Source organism: Trachurus japonicus, chromosome 4 (assembly GCF_045865225.1).
Source record: "Trachurus japonicus isolate A0001 chromosome 4, Traja_1.0".
NCBI lineage: Eukaryota > Metazoa > Chordata > Actinopteri > Carangiformes > Carangidae > Trachurus > Trachurus japonicus.
This window is the reverse complement of record NC_140910.1, coordinates 15,668,215-15,686,160: the sequence shown is the minus strand read 5'-3', so window position 1 is coordinate 15,686,160 and position 17,946 is coordinate 15,668,215. Positions and strand designations below refer to the sequence as shown.

Genomic DNA, 17,946 nt, shown 5'->3' with positions numbered 1-17,946 from the left:
GTTACGGTTGTTTTCCTTCTGAGTGGCTACACCTTATCAAAGGTTTGCCCATGGCAAATGGCCTGTGTCATTATGTTTTTGAATTCACTGTATGTTCCCAAGTGAGCTGAAGGGAATGTGACAGTGCGACTGCACGCACTTACAGTCGGAAAACAAAGTTTGTGTTTTGTGTCACAGTCATGTTTGAATTTTATGTTTATCCCAAAGTCCTTCTTCTCGCTTGGGAGAACTGGCTTGTGTCGTTGTCCAGTGACCCACTGCATTATTCGTCCAACAGTCAAGCCTTCTGGACAGATGCTTTTGTTGCTGGGGCCCTCATGTCCTTAATGAAGAGATTAAGACAATGTTAGTCTGGATTGAAAACAATACATTTTAGTTTTCAAGTTGGTAAAATCCCTTACATATATAAATCACATTTACTTTTTTTCAGTATAAGAACATTTGATAAATCAAAGTAGAAACTACATAGAGATTTTAACCAAAGCTGCATTTGTTCTGACTGGATGACGGGCAATGTTGTGGCAAAAGTTCAGACACCCTGTTATTCAGTATAGCTGTTAGTCAATATAACTATACAAGTCATCCATATGAAAGCAATAATAACAATATTACATTTCATCAGTTACATTCATTTTAAATAGTGACATCAAGTTTCCACAAACGCTTAGATTTATTGGGTTGTATAGTTTCAATCGATTAACCATTTACACTGCACTATATAAAATGTACTGCAGGATAACAGAAAAAGTTAACCTCATTATTACCCTATCTTGGCTAAAACATACCAGAATCCTCAATTTCCTGGAGGTAGTCCTGGAGAAAGTTCATGATGTTTACTTCCTTTTGGTGCTTGGCAGAACCAGTTTCACTGTAGACAGGACAGCTGCTCTCCAGAACGAAGGCTGCATCCGCCTTTAAGAAGAAGAGAGCATTTCAGTCTGCATAAACATTGTAATTCTTGCAAAAGACATTCATGCAAAATTAAAAGCAGTCTAAAATGTAAAAATTTACCTCATCATCTTCCCCTGGAATAAACAGCGTTTGGCAGAGGTCTTCATGACTCTTCATGACTTTTGGGAGGTCATACACCTGCAGGCCTTTTCTCAGCTGGTCAAGCATTGGGAGGACTCTCATGGTGGAGTGAAGTATGACAGTTCTAATGGACAAAATGTTTCATCAGGACAATATACTGTTGTAGTATACCTGTTGGACGTAGAGGGTGGGTTGGGGGGAACAAAACTACTATTTAAAAAAATATATATATTATTTGGTGACATGTGAAGAACAACACAGCTTTGCATGAAACCAATGCCATATTACTTGTAATCCATGTTTTAGACATGACCAAACAAGTAGCCTTATTCAAGTCACATTCTTGTACAATACACCCTTGCCTTAATGAAAAACAAAAATGTCACCAACATACCTTATCATGCTGTCTCGTTTTTCCATGGACACGGGTCCGGTGTATCCGCAGGTCACAATATCATCAACTAGGTCATTGATGTTGTCCTTACTGGCGCTGTTTATCTGAAAACAGAGTAGGTGTCAAGTGAAATTAATTTGCATTGTATCATTGTTCTGTAAAAGAAACAAACCAAAAAAGTAATTATGCAAGCCATTTCATAATGATGTTAATGCAATTATTAACTTTAATAAAATTGAATTTACCCTCTCAATAAGCTGTGATAGTTCTAAATCTGTTACATCACTGGGAGACACTAGAATGCTGTCAGAGTCACCGGAGCAGAGGTATCTGAAGCACCACTCACGCATGAACTTAGGACAAGGTCCTCCTTGTGCCAGGCTAGCTGCCATGACCTCTCCTGCACTCCTAAACAAAATACAACAACACCGCATATAAACTGCCTGAATTTATTTACAATTATATAAAACAGGGTTAACTAGCATTGCAATTAATATGCTACAGTAAAAGAAAACACAATGAATTTCATTACACACCTGAAGTAGTTAGAGTCCAAACTGTTGAGACAATAAACAGGATTCTTCCCTTTCTTATCTGACCCTCCAACAAAGAGTCTGTTTTCAATCTCTGCTAGCATCTCTGCAAAACAGCAAAAACAGTACCCCCCCCCCCCCATTTAATTAGTATTTGAACCCCCTGTTGATGTTGAAGGAGAAGAAATTATCCTCTTATTATAACTCTTAGAGCTATATCCAGTGTGCGGATAATTCCTTTCCTTTTGTTCTTGATTATCTTTTATCCTGCATCTGGCCTTGTAAGAATATGATGTGCACAAATGTCCTCTTATTGTGAAATGAAAAATAGACAAACATTTATACCTGTGAGGAATTCTCTGCTCAGGGCCCCAGTATCGATGCCTGCCTCGCCAAAGAATCTGACCTTAAGTCTACATTTGGGCGATGTCTTCTTCTGCCGCTGCCATTGTTGCATGCCTCTGCTGAAGAGGTCAGTTCTCGAAACACAGATGGAAAATGTGTCTGATTCTACAACTTGTAAAGCGACCCAATCCAAGATTTCCTCAGCACTGGAATTAAAAACAAAAGACAAAAATTAAACATTAATATAGACACCAACATGTCTTTTCTGAATGCTTTATTTACTTATATATTTCTTGTTCAACACTGAGCATTTGAATAGCAAACAAAATTAGACATGGTTATACTGTCTGTATAATTTCATAGCTGTTTGTTACAATTATTCCAGGTGGTTGTTGGGGTGTGGCATGGTACAACAATTGCCACACCTCCTGTACTGGTGAAATTCTAAGAGGTGAAAGCAGGCCTCATGTAAGTCAAGACAAGAGCAAGGTATGATTACCACATTTCTCTGTGATCACACTCCACACATATAAAGCTTTTCAAATGGAAAAAGATGATTGATACTGCAGTATCTCTTTAAAGTGTGTATTATCCAGATGACATGATATGCCACCATGATTACCTAATGTACAATATTACCTTTGAAAGGTACTGATTTGACTGACTGGTACTGATCCACTTGACTCATGGCCATCATTTTTTGAGGGTCTGCACACACAAAGAAAACAGCTTATCTTGACAGAAACACTTGCATATCTATAACATTTTGCAAGGCAATCCTCTTACATGTCATTTGTCAAATGAAGATATACATGAAAAAATGCACTAAAATCATTAATATTACCGCAATCCGCATGTGGCTGCATGGATCTCAATCATGTCAACTTGAAATGCATTGTTGCACACAGGACACTCTGCTGTCTTAAAAAAAGAATTCACAAGGCATGTGAATAAAGACTTACATTATCCCAGAGATTAATATCTTGATTTACCAGGAAGGCACAAACAATTTCACCTTGCCCGTCTGGTCACAAATGGAATCTGGGGATTCATCTTCATGTGCTTCGTTGCAGCTTTCCTGGGGGAGAAAAACAGTAATACGCAAGTGTTCAGAGCATAATACAGAATAATATCTCATTTTCCAATATACACAGCTGTGAAATAAAGCCTAAAAGACTCAACGTTGACATACCTCTTCAGCAGAAGAGGACAAATCTACAAATTCTGTCCTGCATTCCTTGATGTGTACTGGAAGAATCTGAAGAGGAACCATTTTCTTGCAGGTTGTACACTGGGCTTTGGGCATGTTCTCAAACTCCTTTGCTTCGGGTGGTAATGGAATTGTATCAAGTTCTTCTTGTAGAGGAGAGATGTACAATGTGTATTTCCCATTCCCGCTCACTGCTTTCAGCTGCTGGCCAGTGTAACCATGTAGATCTGGAGGGATGACAACCAAGCTCCGCCGCCCACCCCCACCTAAATTTGAAAAGTTTTGGATACTAAGCAAACCTGAATATAGAGTAACTATTTTGAAACAACATTAATCCAGTGTATACGCCACATACCTGTGGACTTGTGCAGCATCCAGCCACCACAGATATTTGCCAGTCTTGGGTATGCACTCAAAAGCAAATCTGAAAACTGAAGAGACAAACAATAGTTAAAGCATTAATGCAATGAGTCGTATTTATGAACTACTGTGTATTTCATCATGCAAATATTAATTAAATCATGTGTCAAGATTAATTCTAAGATGGGTGTTTTTCTCTTGAGACATGACTTGACACAAGGCAATGGCAGTGTACCTCTGAATGTGTCACATTTTCAGATATGGATAGTGAACGTTTTCCAAGGCCAGCCAGCATGAGTGGCAGTTCCTCTTCTCCTTTTGGTGTTTTTTCATATTGTTTTTCAAGAAGAAAAAAGTTCACCAAAAAGCTCTTCCCAGATTCTTTCATCCTATATGGTGCAAAACGCCTTTTGCCTCTTGCCTCTTTTTGAAAGAATCCTGGAAAAGACCTAAAAAGATGGCATAGTATTATTCTCTCTTTTATATTCCATCAACAACAAAAAGCAAACTAACTTAGAAGACTAAGTGATTATGTTAGCTTACAGTATGTAGATTTGTTTAATTTGTTTTATGCAATAGTTAATATGGTGATGGTCTGAAGCTCCAGAAAATAAATTATAAAATTAAAAAATCTCCAGCTGTTTCACTGCCCTCTGATTGAATCAGAATCAGGGACCCATTTTGGCCAAATGTGCCTAAACTGGGAGTGCAATAAATGACCCATGGCATGTACCCTACCGCGCCATTTCTTGTTTCACTGACAGTCCATTGTTCTGAGATCTTGTAAGTTGTTGCACTGCCTGCTGAGGCTGCCTCGCTGTTGGAACTGACTGCACTCCCTGTCCAACAGCAGCTTCTCCTGAAGTTCTCTGACTGACTGGCCTGACATTCGCTGGTACATTGTTACTTAACATCAACACCAGATTTTGTGCTGTGTTGATGATGTCCCTTAATTGGCCCTGAGTGAGAAAAAAGATAGTAAATGTTACAGACATGGTACTTTCCACGATTTTACAGAATGCCTTCAAAGTAAACTAACTTCTTCTTAAAGTCTGAGCTTGGGTCAGCATCCACAACAAACAAAAAGCCAGTCTGGACCATGGATGTATTATAATAGATCCCTGGTCTGACTCTGGACCCATGCAAACCACACTTGTGCGCCTAATCTCAAGCAAATGACTGCAGGCAAATAATAATAACTCTTATAGGGCCCCCAGCAGCGGTGCGCCCGCTACTGGGGGCGCAGCTCTGATCAAAGAGGCTACAGAGGAACTATGCAGGATAATTTCCTTATGGTTCTTTTTTTTTTTTACCTTGATTAAACAGCTTCAGAGTAATAGTGCTGGTTAAATAAACGACTAATTACGTGGAGAATGGAGCCTCAGACCGTCTAGCACCGCGACACAAACGCGCACCGTAACGCCTTATCTCTTGTTTATGACAGATAAGACTACACAAATATACACGTTATATCTCAAATTAGTTTTGTTTTTGTTTTCATCAGCGCTAATTAGCTAACTTAAACCAACTTCTAATGCTAGTAGCTAATGCAAGCACTAACTGCATCACCGGGCATGTCGTTAGCTTGTAAGCTAAAGCAGTAGCAGTCTTCACGTCCATAAACTGTATATGATTTAAAACAGTACAATTTCATGAAATAAATAACTAAATAAAAATAAATGAATGTTGGATGTGTTATTTACTTTACCTGTGATGCTGCTTCCCCTGAGTTACCCGCGGTGTCCATCGGTGCACTGCTGTTGTCAGCCATCCTCGGCTTCGGCGCATCACTCGGGGTTCGATTACTTTCCCCTGTGACCTGCCTGTGACCTGCTGTGACGTCATTTCAACACTTTTTCTACTCGTACCCACAAACTTGAATTCGTGTTCACAGTGAAGACTTCGTAGTCGTAGAAATTAGAGTTGTATTCACAAGACTTTGCACTCACAGCTTTTAGATTCATACTCACATAAAAACAATCCTAACCCGAACAATTTCTCAGACTCATGTGTATGACAGCAGAATTTTGGGTACAACTTTTTTATTTACATACAAATGTTTATCATTACGAGTACGAATGGTTAGAATCATGGACACATCTTTTTGGAAGCTCTCTTACCCCATACTGCCCCCCCTCGGAGGCCCTGTCTGCAGCTTTTATTCTTGCTGCCTGGCTGCCGTCTCTTTATGACACGGGTAAAAGGAGGGGCCGTCAGGGGAGCAGCAGACTGCCTCGGCTGCTAAAGATATGCTGACTCATGGCTTAAAATGCTCTGTGCTGAGAGGCTCATTTTTGCCAACTGGTTATTCAGATTTTTTCCCCCAAGAAACTCGAGCAATTCAGAAGTTAAAATAAGACCATGTTTAAAATGGTTTCTTCATAAATATTTTATCTATCTATCTATCTATCTATCTGTCTGTCTGTCTGTCTGTCTGTCTGTCTGTCTGTCTGTCTGTCTGTCTGTCTACATTGAGGTGCTCATCATGTGACATTAAAATAAAACTTGTTTCAATATTTTTTCGATCAAAATATGCGTCACGTAGATTTTTTTCCTCCATGAACTACAGAAAAAGTAAACATTGCTCGCGTCTCACAGATGAGAGCTTGCAATCATGATAATCAAAGTGACATCTTACAACCCATGCAGTGAAGTTCAGAAGCAGTAATCACATTAACCAGGTGAGAGAAATTTGATGAGCTATTATTTTGAAAATATATATTTCTATATCGGACCCTGAACCGATGTATTTGAGTTTCATATTCTCCAAGTGGGTTTTGATATGGTTGGAAAGGGCCCAAATGGCTCTTTTAATGCTAAAGGTTGCCGACCCCATTCTAGACATATATTTAGACATCTATCTAAACATCTATTTAGTATCTATTTAGACATCTATCTAAACATCTATTAATCTATGATGATCTCGCTAATGACTGCACATTGTCTATTCCCTGTGACTGAGGAATCCTGTGTTTTTCAGCTCACATCTATCTGCCTGATTCATGTCATTCATAATTTGATTAGAAAAATATAACAGTCATTTACCATCACACACAAATGAGGTAAAAAGAAAATCCACTGAATAGAGACACTAAAAGCTCTGTCAGCTGTCGACATTCCAGCTTTATTGAAATTTAGCAAACTACATTTCTTGCTTCACATAAAGGACTACTCCAATAAATACTTTCCCGTGACCAAGTTGTATTGACTTTCAAAAAAAAATTGAGCTTGACTGAGGTTTACATGCTGAGAAACATAGTTGAGTTAGTAAGAAATGAATAAAAGGCAAAAATGACGAACTATATTTTCAAACAGGTATTGAAGTTTTTGTGTGTTCAGATTTACGTAACGCATGTCGAGCAAAGCATGAACCTCGTGCATGTTTCTGTCAGTTTTCTCAGAATTAACTCATTAGCCCAGCCTACTCTCATTGAGCCAACATGAAAGGAGGAAATGAAGAGTAAATTGAGATCATTTAGAAGGTTTGGTTAGGTTTCTGTCCTGCCAACACCAATCTGAGTGTGGATTAGGGATGTCACAATTACTTGTTTTCACAATTAATTGCGGTATTAATCGCCACAATTCATTTATTGTAAACATTCCTCAATACCGTCACTTTCCAAAAAAGATTATGTCGGAATTGGTAGGAATTTAAACGTTAAATTAATTAATGCATAATAATTGTGATAATCTTGACAATAATTGCACCAATAAAATCTATAATCATGACATCCCTAGGTGGCTGTACTGGTGGTTAGTGACAGAGCTCACTTAACAGTATTAGAGTGACTTTAGCCTAATCCATGACCTGGTTGTTGAATCCTTTCAGTTTCCTGACATGAAGGTTTGGCACGCAGGAAGGAGACAAAGAGCGAGTGGACCAAAAAGAAACTAATCCACACACCACCATTGTAGTGAGTGTAGGCTATGACAATCTATTGGAAAGAAGGAGGAAGAGACGAAGGAAGTGGATGAGGTCGAGGCACAGTTTTAGACCACAGAGTGAGTGAGAGAGTTGAGTCAATAGAAAGTCTTTCTTTAGAGAGGAAGAAGACACTTAAAGACCAAAGTAGTACACAAGACAATGTATCTGTGCATCTGTTTCCCCCATACTCATGTGTGGATTGATTTCTTAAAGGAGAATTCTGGTCATTTTCTAACTAACGCTCTACAGCTCTAGGTCCCTGAGTGCGACCATAGGAAAAAAATCTGAGAAAAATATGTGCAGACCGGACCTAGCTCTCCTCCTGCTAGCTGTGCTACACTGCAGTTAAACAGCGAAGTAATGGTGGCAGTTCTTCTAATCGCAACTTTGGCCTCTGTATAACGCTCAAAATATCACTATAAATGCTTTGCAACATCTACCAGTTCCTTACCACACAACACTGAGTGTGCATAACGCCGTTAATATGAGAGAGCAGTGTTAACGTGTGTTTTTATCACATACCTCTGTTTACTCTAGCTTCCTGGGTAGACCTTACTAGTCAACTGTTGAGCTCAGGACTGTTTCCATATCAACAAAGACAAAAATGCGAGGAAAACATGGATTTAGGAGGAAAACAATTAAAAAAAAAAAAAAAAAGCATCAATATGAATATAACTACTTTTTTCCCCATCCAAAATCATTTCTGTCGAGCAGTCCCAAGCTCGACAGTTGACTAGTAAGGTCTACCCAGGAAGCTAGAGTAAACAGAGGTAGGCCTACATGATAAAAACACACATTAACAGAGACCTAGTGCTATAGCGTTACTTAGAAAATGACAGGAATTCTCCTTTAATTGATCAGTTACTGAAAAGTAGGTAAAACCATGTCAATCTTCACACCACTGGCATTTCTTGAAAAGCTTGTTCCACAGGCAGTTTTCTGGACAAATAAAGCATGTTAGGGCTTTGACGTTATAAAGTGAAAGTGGGAACTTAACATCCATTGCTGCAACTAACAGTTATTTTCACTATTAATTAATCTGCAGGTTATTTCCTTGATTGGATGTTTGCATGTTCTTCTCATGCCAACCTAATTAATTTAATTGGCGACTCAAAATTGCCCGCAAGTGTGAATGTGAGTGTGAGGGGTCTTTTGTCTTTATATAGACTGATGACTTTCCCCATCTCTCAGCAGGGATTGGCCTCAGTTGTTTAACAGCTGCGACAGTTTGTCACCAAAGCAAAATGTCAAAATCTGACTCCTGTGCTCCAGGACAGCGGGAACTACCACACAGATACCTTTGTAATATTTCTGTCCGTGGACACGTAGTAATGATGACTGAATGTCTACATGTTGACAGGAATTGCTTGTGGTTTATTCTCATTGCAAGATGGTGTCTAATGTTTCAGAATCTCATTTTAAGCTAAACACTTAAAACAGACTTGATATTTGCAGTTAATTACACATGACAAAAACTTTGATTAGTGTAATAATCATTTTTGTTTTACTGGTCTAGATTTATAGGCCACCGTATAGGTTTGGTGTGTGATAATTCTGACTCTTTGTTTGACACATTATAGTCTAATACTGAAACCCCGTTTCCCTCTTTGATATGATGCCACTTTCATTACTTATAAACTTCTCCTTATGTGGTTTTGTGCATCAGTTCATTCAGATTCCTGCCTGGTGACTTAAGCTAAAGCCGATAGTGAGACTTTTGGCTGCTTTGAAGTTTGCACCAACTTTCCACCCTTTGAAGAGCGGGCATATATTACACAGTGGTTGTTTGTAGTTGACAGATTAGTGATCTGTTCGGATTGTAGTGGCATAGCAACTATGTTGATTGTGTCAAATCAACCCCATGTGAAGCACTGTCACACTTTAAACTGTACACTTCCTGTGATGAAATTCTGTATAACACAACAATATATGCTGCATCAGCTGTTGGAAGGTGTGGGAAACACTACCACCTACTGCCCTAACATCATAATCCCACAAAATAGTCAGAGACATTGTCAACTTGTAATTAATCACTGTAACAGCAGTTATCGATAATAGTGACAGTGATTATTTCACAGCTGCAGGCCCTTTTTTTAGTTGTATAATTTTTCATCAAAACTAATTACGTGTTGGATCTTGTATCTGTGACCGTCAAGTGGATTATTAAATTGTGTAGTGAAAGCCCCCTTTTAGGCTGTGGGGTTTTCAGAGTAATGCCTAGCGGTATCGTATTGGCAAGTGGTGACATTATGTCGTCTCTCAGTATCACAATAAACATTTATATCCCACTCTGCATTTATATCCCACTCTGCAAAGCATGTTTGTGCTAGAATCAAAAAAAGTTTCATAAGCTAAGTTGTGGCTCATCAGTTAGACCCAGCTCGACTTCCACCGAAAGTGATAACAAGAACAACATCTTCTGCTTTTGTTAAACTAACCTCTCATACTAGTAGAATTAAGGCCGAAGAGAGATTTGGCAAACTGGCTTTATGAAACCAGAACATTAGTGTTATTGCAGTGTTTCTTCAAATTCCTCTAAACATATTTTCTGCCACCTTTGCAAACAAATTTCATGAAACAGGACTCAAAGGCATAGTTGCTTTAATTTAAACAATGATTAAGTCTGGATTTTTTGTAACGTGGCCTCCTCTCTCTCTTTCTGCAGGAGCAGATCCATGTGCCTGTCTACCACCCAACACCCAGCCAAGCCCGCCTGGCAACACAGCTAACAGAGGAAGAACAAGTTCGCATTGCCCAACGCATTGGGCTCATCCAGCACCTGCCAAAAGGCGTTTATGACCTGGGGCGGGATGGCTCTGAAAAAAAGATCAGAGAGTGAGTAGAAACTGTGGTTAGCAGTTAGCACAAGATGGAGGACCTGTACTACTTCACCTCAGTGATCTGTATTCAAGCAGGCATCTTGAATGCCTTGATATACTTAAGATGGGCTAAATTAAAGGTCTGAAAACAGGAGCAAAACTTAATCCTTGCTAAAGTTCCTGGAACGACTGCATTCAAATCATGTATGTTCCCGTTTGAGTTGTGAGAAAATGAAACCTCCTTCAAGTTTCACTTCAGTTACTTTCCACACAAAAAATGAGATAAATTTAAATTATGTCATGTGACAACTGCCTCCGAGCCTTAGCCAGGAAACCGACTGAGGAAATTGAACACTCTTATTTAAATGGATGCTTGAGCTTGCCTCCAAAAGTGAGTCGATCCCTGCAGAAGGCAATGTTAAAATGCTGAATTTTAAAGCAGGAATAAACATGTTTACATTATCACAGTGACATCTATTTCTTCATACTTTATTTTTCATAATTTTGGGGGGAAAGATAAGGCAACATAGTAATAATCACTATTGCAAAATCAAGGTAAAACAGCCTCATGAAAGAGACATACCACCTTTCAGAAAAATATAGATGACCTATTTACAGTCGACCACAGTGACCACGTACTTGAGACAATAGCACTATTGATGCACTGCTTTAGCACAGAGATGGATGATTCTGTATATCACATCCCTGGTGATATTGTAATGACCGTGTGGCATTTCAAAGTAATTCTGTAAATGTTATGTGTCCATGTGTATAACATCTATAACAGATACTATATGATAACAGGACAACATTTTCAAATGGTGAAGGTTAAAACTGGCATGATTGTATTGCTCACATCACTGACTGGTGTGCTTTCTTTGTATTTTCCAGAGCACTCACTCCTCCTTTTCATATTTTTGTAATGTACTTTAAATCAATTCAGTAAATGTAACACCATATGAGAAGATCAAAAGTACACAGTACTGTATTTTTTATTTTCTGCATTTTTGTGCTGCTGACCCCTATCCAGTCCTTATCAAAATATAGTAAAATTGCAATTATCAGTGATTCTGTGTTCTTTCCTATGCAGGTGCGTCATCTGTATGATGGACTTTGTTTATGGAGACCCGATCCGGTTCCTGCCCTGCATGCACATTTACCACATGGACTGTATAGATGATTGGCTGATGAGGTCCTTCACCTGCCCCTCCTGCATGGAGCCTGTGGATGCCGCGCTGCTATCCTCCTACGAGACCAACTGACACACACACACACACACACAGATCCCTGCAGCCCAGACTGGCCACACACACACACACACACACACACACACACACACAGTGTGCACACTGTATCCTGGATTATGAAGGTGGTGATACGAAAGCAATGATCATGTAGAATTATTCTGACCTCTCATGTGTGTGCGTGTCTGTCTGTGTGTGTGTGTGTGTGCAAGTCTGTGCGTGCCTGCGTGTGTGTATTTACACAAGTTCCCCAGTTGGCCTGCTGGACAGGATTGCATCTGGGAAAGTACGGAGTGTTAAAGGACGAGCAGGAAAGTGCTGGATGGAAGAAAAGATCAAAAGCCGAGAGCTCACAATGGGGGAAGGTGTTAAGTGTAAAGGGAAGCCAAGGGGAATGGATGACGGCTATCTGGCATGATTAAGAAACTGCTTTTGTAAATGTGAGTATACATGCAAGCATGCCCAGTCACACACTTCCTCCCCAGCATTGAATTGTATCATGACAGAATACAGAGGAAGGATATCTGACTGCCATCATCAGGCCGCAGATTGTACTTCTTGGACTGCTGAAGCCTGATTACCATCATGTCACACTGCAAGACAAAGAAAACCGGGCGTCTGTTGCAGATGAATATCTGCTGCAAAAACTGCTACAGATTAAGACTGCTAGATATGGACATCAGACATCAGACATAAGACTGCGACCATCAGATATACTCTGCAGACATACCACAGGCCTCCACTCATCCACAGCACCTGGGTCTCCAGTTGTCTGTCTGTACAGATCTCTCATGGGAAAAATAAGACTGGTCGGTGGATTGATCGATTGTCCTGTGGCTTTGTGAAATCTGTTCTGTTTGTTTCGTCAAGTCAGTATAAGGGCTCAGTTGAATCAGTGTGTACGTACTAACAACACAGACATGTCGAAGTAAAAATACTGTATGTGCTTTAGTCACTAATGTGATGGATAGCTGGTTGACTGTTACCATCAAGACCCTCTTATGACTTTCTCAGTCTCAGTGAGATCTCAGATTACTGGCCAAAGCACAAGTAGACTAGTTAACAAACCATTAATACAAATCAAAAGATATTTGCACTTCTTAATCAGACTTGTGATGAGAGTTGACCATATGCATTTAGTAATCATGTCAAAGTGAAGTATGTGGTTTTTATTACCATCGCTATGATTTGTAATAGAGATGTTCCTATACCATTTTTCTTTCCTTCCTGATACCAGTTCTGATACACGAACTCGTGTATCAGCCAATACACAGTACTGATCCGGTACCATCGCGTTAATTTAACAATTTACCACTAACCCTGAATGGATGTGATTCTGATTGCTGTCATTATTATATGGCATAGCTCAGGTTAAATCTAAATCTTTCTTTTGTCATCTGATTTCACTGTCAAGGAAATTTCAAGAATGAAATCTTAAAATATGTCACACTCCCTACACTAGTCATCCTAACACCACTGACACAACTAAAAAAAAAAGCCTTTCATATTGTACAAGTTGCCTTTTTACTGGTGGTACTTGCCAGTTGAACATATTGCCAAATTGCTGACGTACAAATAAATGGCTCGTTCGCTGGAAATCAGTTCACTAATCTAAAACAGTAACTTCCTGTGTATGCTACTGTTTTCGAGAAGCAAAGAAGAATTCATTTCTTGCAAAACTGCCATTCTATCTGGACATTCATTAATAAATTACGTGGTATCGGATCAGTGCATAGCCATGTGCACTCGCTGATGCTTAATATCGGAGGCATTTCCGATTCTAGTATTGGTATCGGAACAACTCTTCATTTGTAATGAAAGACACTGTCTCTGAACCAGGAGTGGGTGCATAATTCAGTGCTGGTGACTTGAATCAAACTACTGAAACAATCCTCTAGTTGCTTCCTCTGTTACTGTCCAAAAATGTAATTTTTTAGGACAAAATTACAAATTTACAAAAAAGAATTCATTACAAAATAAAAAGCATACACTTGGTTGGGGTAATGAAATGTGTGCGCACATGAATAGTCGCTTTATTTGCTCTGTAATAAAAAAAAAAAGACTTGTAGAATAAAACCAGTCCTACCAGTCCTAATAAAAACATTCACAGGGGAAACAGTTAAAGGTGCCAGTTTTCACCGTCAGGACAGTGGTAATACAGAATGAATGTGCTCATGGGTTGTGTGATTTTTATTTACCTGATGTGGTCAGAATCAGCAGTTATACAGCGAACTGACTTTAAGTTCCCAGTCTAGAAAGGTTTTTATTTCTTCAAATTTTTTGTCCTTATTTTCTTCACCTCAAAGATGAGGCCTCGACCTACATATTTTAAAATGTATATCACATCAGTCACCCAGTTGGTAAAAGCACAAAAACATGCAAATGTTCAATTTCCTTGTCCTTCTCCGTGCTACCTTTGCAGGTGAGTCGGCAAGACATTAAATTATGCAGGAAATGTTCAATCATTAAACTCCCCCTGCTTAGCAGGCATGATACAGATCCAACATGGTTTAAAAACATGCCTTTTAGTGGTGTGTGTGTGTGTGTGTGTGTTTATGTGTGGATGTGGATGTGTGTGTCTGTGAGTTTTTCTCTGTGTGAGTGTTTTTCCAAGGCTATATGACCTTTGTGTGAGCTGGCAGTCAGCACCTTAGTTTTTGCACAGTACTTTAATTGACTAAACTCTTTGTTGTACATTGTCCTCCATCAGTAAGGTGGAGCCTCAAGGCCTTAGGTTACATGTGAGCATCAGCTGCTAAAATGTGGAGCAGAGTCTGGTCAACAACAACAACAACAAAAAAACAGGAGGGGGGTGGGAGCGGGGTGGTTGTGTTCATGTAATATTGTTAAGAATACACAAAGTCTGTCAAGATAATTGTCCCTCTACTTTGTCACAAAATGAATAAATTGTCAGTGTATTGTGGTGTTTGGGTTTCTGTCACATCACCTGACTCTCTCCCTAAGGGTTCCTGTGGGATTGCATTGCCGGTTCCTACCAGCTTTCATCTGCAGTCCTGTGGTGCAGTGCACGACATTTTTGGATACAAACGCCTTCTGCCAAGAAAAGGCTCGGTTTTGATCTTGGCCTGGATCAGCTAAAGACTGGGTGGGACATGCAATGCATAATGGGATTTGTGTGGCTAAATAAAGTTAAACCCTGTCATTGTGTTTAGGTGTTTATATCTGCCATTGTTCCTCAAAAGAGTAAAAAAATCTGTTTCACAAAAAAAATATAAAACGCACAAGTATCCCGATCCCAGTGAAGACTAGCTCTCTCCACAAGCTATGTACGTTTACCAGTGAGACACTTTGTGGAGCTGCTTCATTTGACAGTGTAGGTGGCAAATTTATGAGATGTTTGACCTGTTTTACCTAAATAGATTTCCTGTAATGTGTTAATGCTTCTTGGAAGTCAGCAGTTTGTGAACAATGAAACAGCTGCACAGACTGTTGCATAATCATGGGCCAGATATGACTTCAGAACCACAGGATAGAGTTATTTATTTAAATATCCAGACTCATAGGAATGGTATGTCAGTGCTATCTTAGGGTGGATTTTTTTGTTTGATTTTTTTACTTGCTTTAAATACAGGATTGAATGGCAAGATTTGCTCATGTGAATGGAGTATGTGTGTTGTATGCTTGTGTATGGATGCTTTTGTAAGCATAAATATGCATATACTATGTACTACAGGCAAATAATAAATAGACATTGCAACAGAACATAATTGTCAATGCGTGTGATTTATTTTATATGTAAAAAGGGAACAGTTTTCACTTAAGGAACTTGCGCCAAAGCAATAGCATCCAAGACTGACACTTAAAGGTTCTCAGTTTATTTGTGCAGACATGAATCAGTAAGGCAGTAAGGCACCTCAGAGTATGGCATAAACAATGGTGTCAGATTTGTTGAATATAACTTATCAACTCACATAAAAATAGCAATATTAAAACATCCTAATTTATGCACTTAATCTGACAATATCACACAGAAATTATTTCCATTGAATTGTGTTCTCTGAATGTCACTGTGGTGGTGATGTTGTTCGCCATTGCCCTCCTCCTGTTCTCCTTCACCCATGTCTGAGAGTTTACAAATTAACCAGGTCTATTAGTACTAGGCTTTACAAAATGAAATAAGAGGGTACCCCTTCACGTCTGACAAACAAAAACATGAATAAACTGTTTCAAACTATATAAATTAAATGGTTGTGAAAAATTGTCTCAATAACTAATTTATGTCTACAATTATTTTGTAGGTCATCTGATTTTTCTCATCCAAGTAAGTTGCACTACACACACACACACACACACACACACACACACACACACACACACACACACACACACACACACACACACACACACACACACACACACACTCACACTCACACACACACACACACTCAATGATAAAAGTGGGAACAAGCTGGGATTAATTGCTGCCTTTTATTATGTAATTTTCTACACAAGACAGGATTATTGTTGAGCAGCAGAGAGAGAGGCGAGATGCATGAGACTGAGCCAGACGGGGCAGTGTTGTGTATTTATCATTTTGTCTTCCTCACATGTCTCGTGATTATGAGACGCCTCGTAAATGCAACATGATGCAAACAACAGGATCACAGGAGCGCTGCTGGTGTCCCTCAAACCACCGGTGCTCTTGCAAAGGGTAACAGATCAAAAAGAAAAAAGTGCAGGCACTGAGGTTGGTTTGAAAAAGTTAAATCCCTTTATTTTAGGGGGTACAGTTTAAAAAACACCAACGCGTGTCGGCTTGCGCCTTCCTCAGAGTGTCTGAAGACAAGAGACACATCCAAGTAATTATAGTCAAATCAAGTTCAGCTGTGACTCCTTAGATCAGTGCAGTGCTCCTCCAGGCCACTGAATATAAAGACATAGAATGACATTCTATGTCTTTATATTGTGTAACTGAATATATAGACAGAATGTGTAAATTAATATAAAGACATAGAATGTCATTTTATGTCTTTATATTCAGTTACACATTCTATGTCTTTATATTCAGTTGGATTATTTGTTTTTTTTTTGTCTGAACATAGAGTTGGATCACTTTCTGTATGGTCTCCATTTTGGAATCTATGGTTTATGCTAGATTGTTATATTTTTTATTTTATTTTGTTAATGGTCAAATAGTCTGTCTGTTGACTCTGATTATTTCAGAAGTAGAAGTTGTTCAGGACCCTGATGGTGCTTCTTGACTGCTCCTGCCTGGTCCTCCTGCCGGGTCCTCCTGCAGGCCTGGAGGAGCACTGCACTGATCTAAGGAGTCACAGCTGAACTTGATTTGACTATAATTACTTGGATGTGTCTCTTGTCTTCAGACACCCTGAGGAAGGCGCAAGCTGACACGCGTTGGTGTTTTTTAAACTGTACCCCCTAAAATAAAGGGTTTTTAACTTTTTCAAACCAACCTGAGTGCCTGCACTTTTTTCTTTTTGATCTGTTACCCTTTGCAAGAGCACCGGTGGTTTGAGGGACACCAGCAGCGCTCCTGTGATCCTGTTGTTTGCATCATGTTGCATTTACGAGGCGTCTCATAATCACGAGACATGTGAGGAAGACCTGAGTGCCTGCACTTTTTTCTTTTTGCAACATGATGCAGTTTGTGTTTTTTTGTAGTGTCTATAATACACTTCACATTTGACCAGTTATATTTTGTTTCACAGTCTACAGGCGGGAATGGTAACTGAACAGAAAAACCTTTCTCAGTACATGTCATCTCCTTTTGTGTATATAACTTGGGCTTCAACTGACATCTACACCATCATTTTAATCTGTGTTAACTCTTATTTTTAATGTAACTTAGCAGCAGTAGCGAAGCTTATTCTTACTGACCTAAAACAAATATCCATTTTGTATTTTTTTTTATAGTAGAGTATACTTTTACAAAGAAAACAATGTTATATTTTGCTTGACACTGGTAATTCAGCTATGTTAATTAATGAGGCCAGTATGAAATGTGTTGGACTTCTCTACATTTACAAACAAGAACCACATTTAAATAGAATTCAGTCCAGTGAACCTCTACAGTTTCCTTGTAAAGATATTTGTAAGCCTGAA

The 17,946-nt window shown here is 39.1% G+C and overlaps 2 protein-coding genes across 2 annotated transcripts in view; one reads left to right on the top strand and one right to left on the bottom strand.

Moving 5' to 3' along the window:
• The window catches only part of rnf11b (ring finger protein 11b), a 28,591-nt gene extending 14,764 nt beyond the window's left edge, over positions 1 to 13,827 (top strand). Inside the window, exons 2-3 of the mRNA XM_085774278.1 lie at positions 10,465 to 10,634; positions 11,709 to 13,827. Of these exons, the coding sequence (XP_085630404.1) occupies positions 10,465 to 10,634; positions 11,709 to 11,880 (342 nt within the window). The 3' untranslated portion in view covers positions 11,881 to 13,827. The remainder of the gene's footprint in view (positions 1 to 10,464; positions 10,635 to 11,708) is intronic.
• On the bottom strand, positions 775 to 2,063 carry LOC146988684 (G2/M phase-specific E3 ubiquitin-protein ligase-like). The gene is made up of 5 exons (XM_085775279.1): positions 1,963 to 2,063; positions 1,672 to 1,834; positions 1,427 to 1,530; positions 1,012 to 1,156; positions 775 to 912 (listed from the first exon to the last, which is right to left on the bottom strand). Exons 1-5 carry the CDS (start codon positions 2,061 to 2,063, stop codon positions 775 to 777), a joined length of 651 nt encoding a protein of 216 aa, XP_085631405.1.
• Positions 13,828 to 17,946: the final 4,119 nt, after the last annotated feature.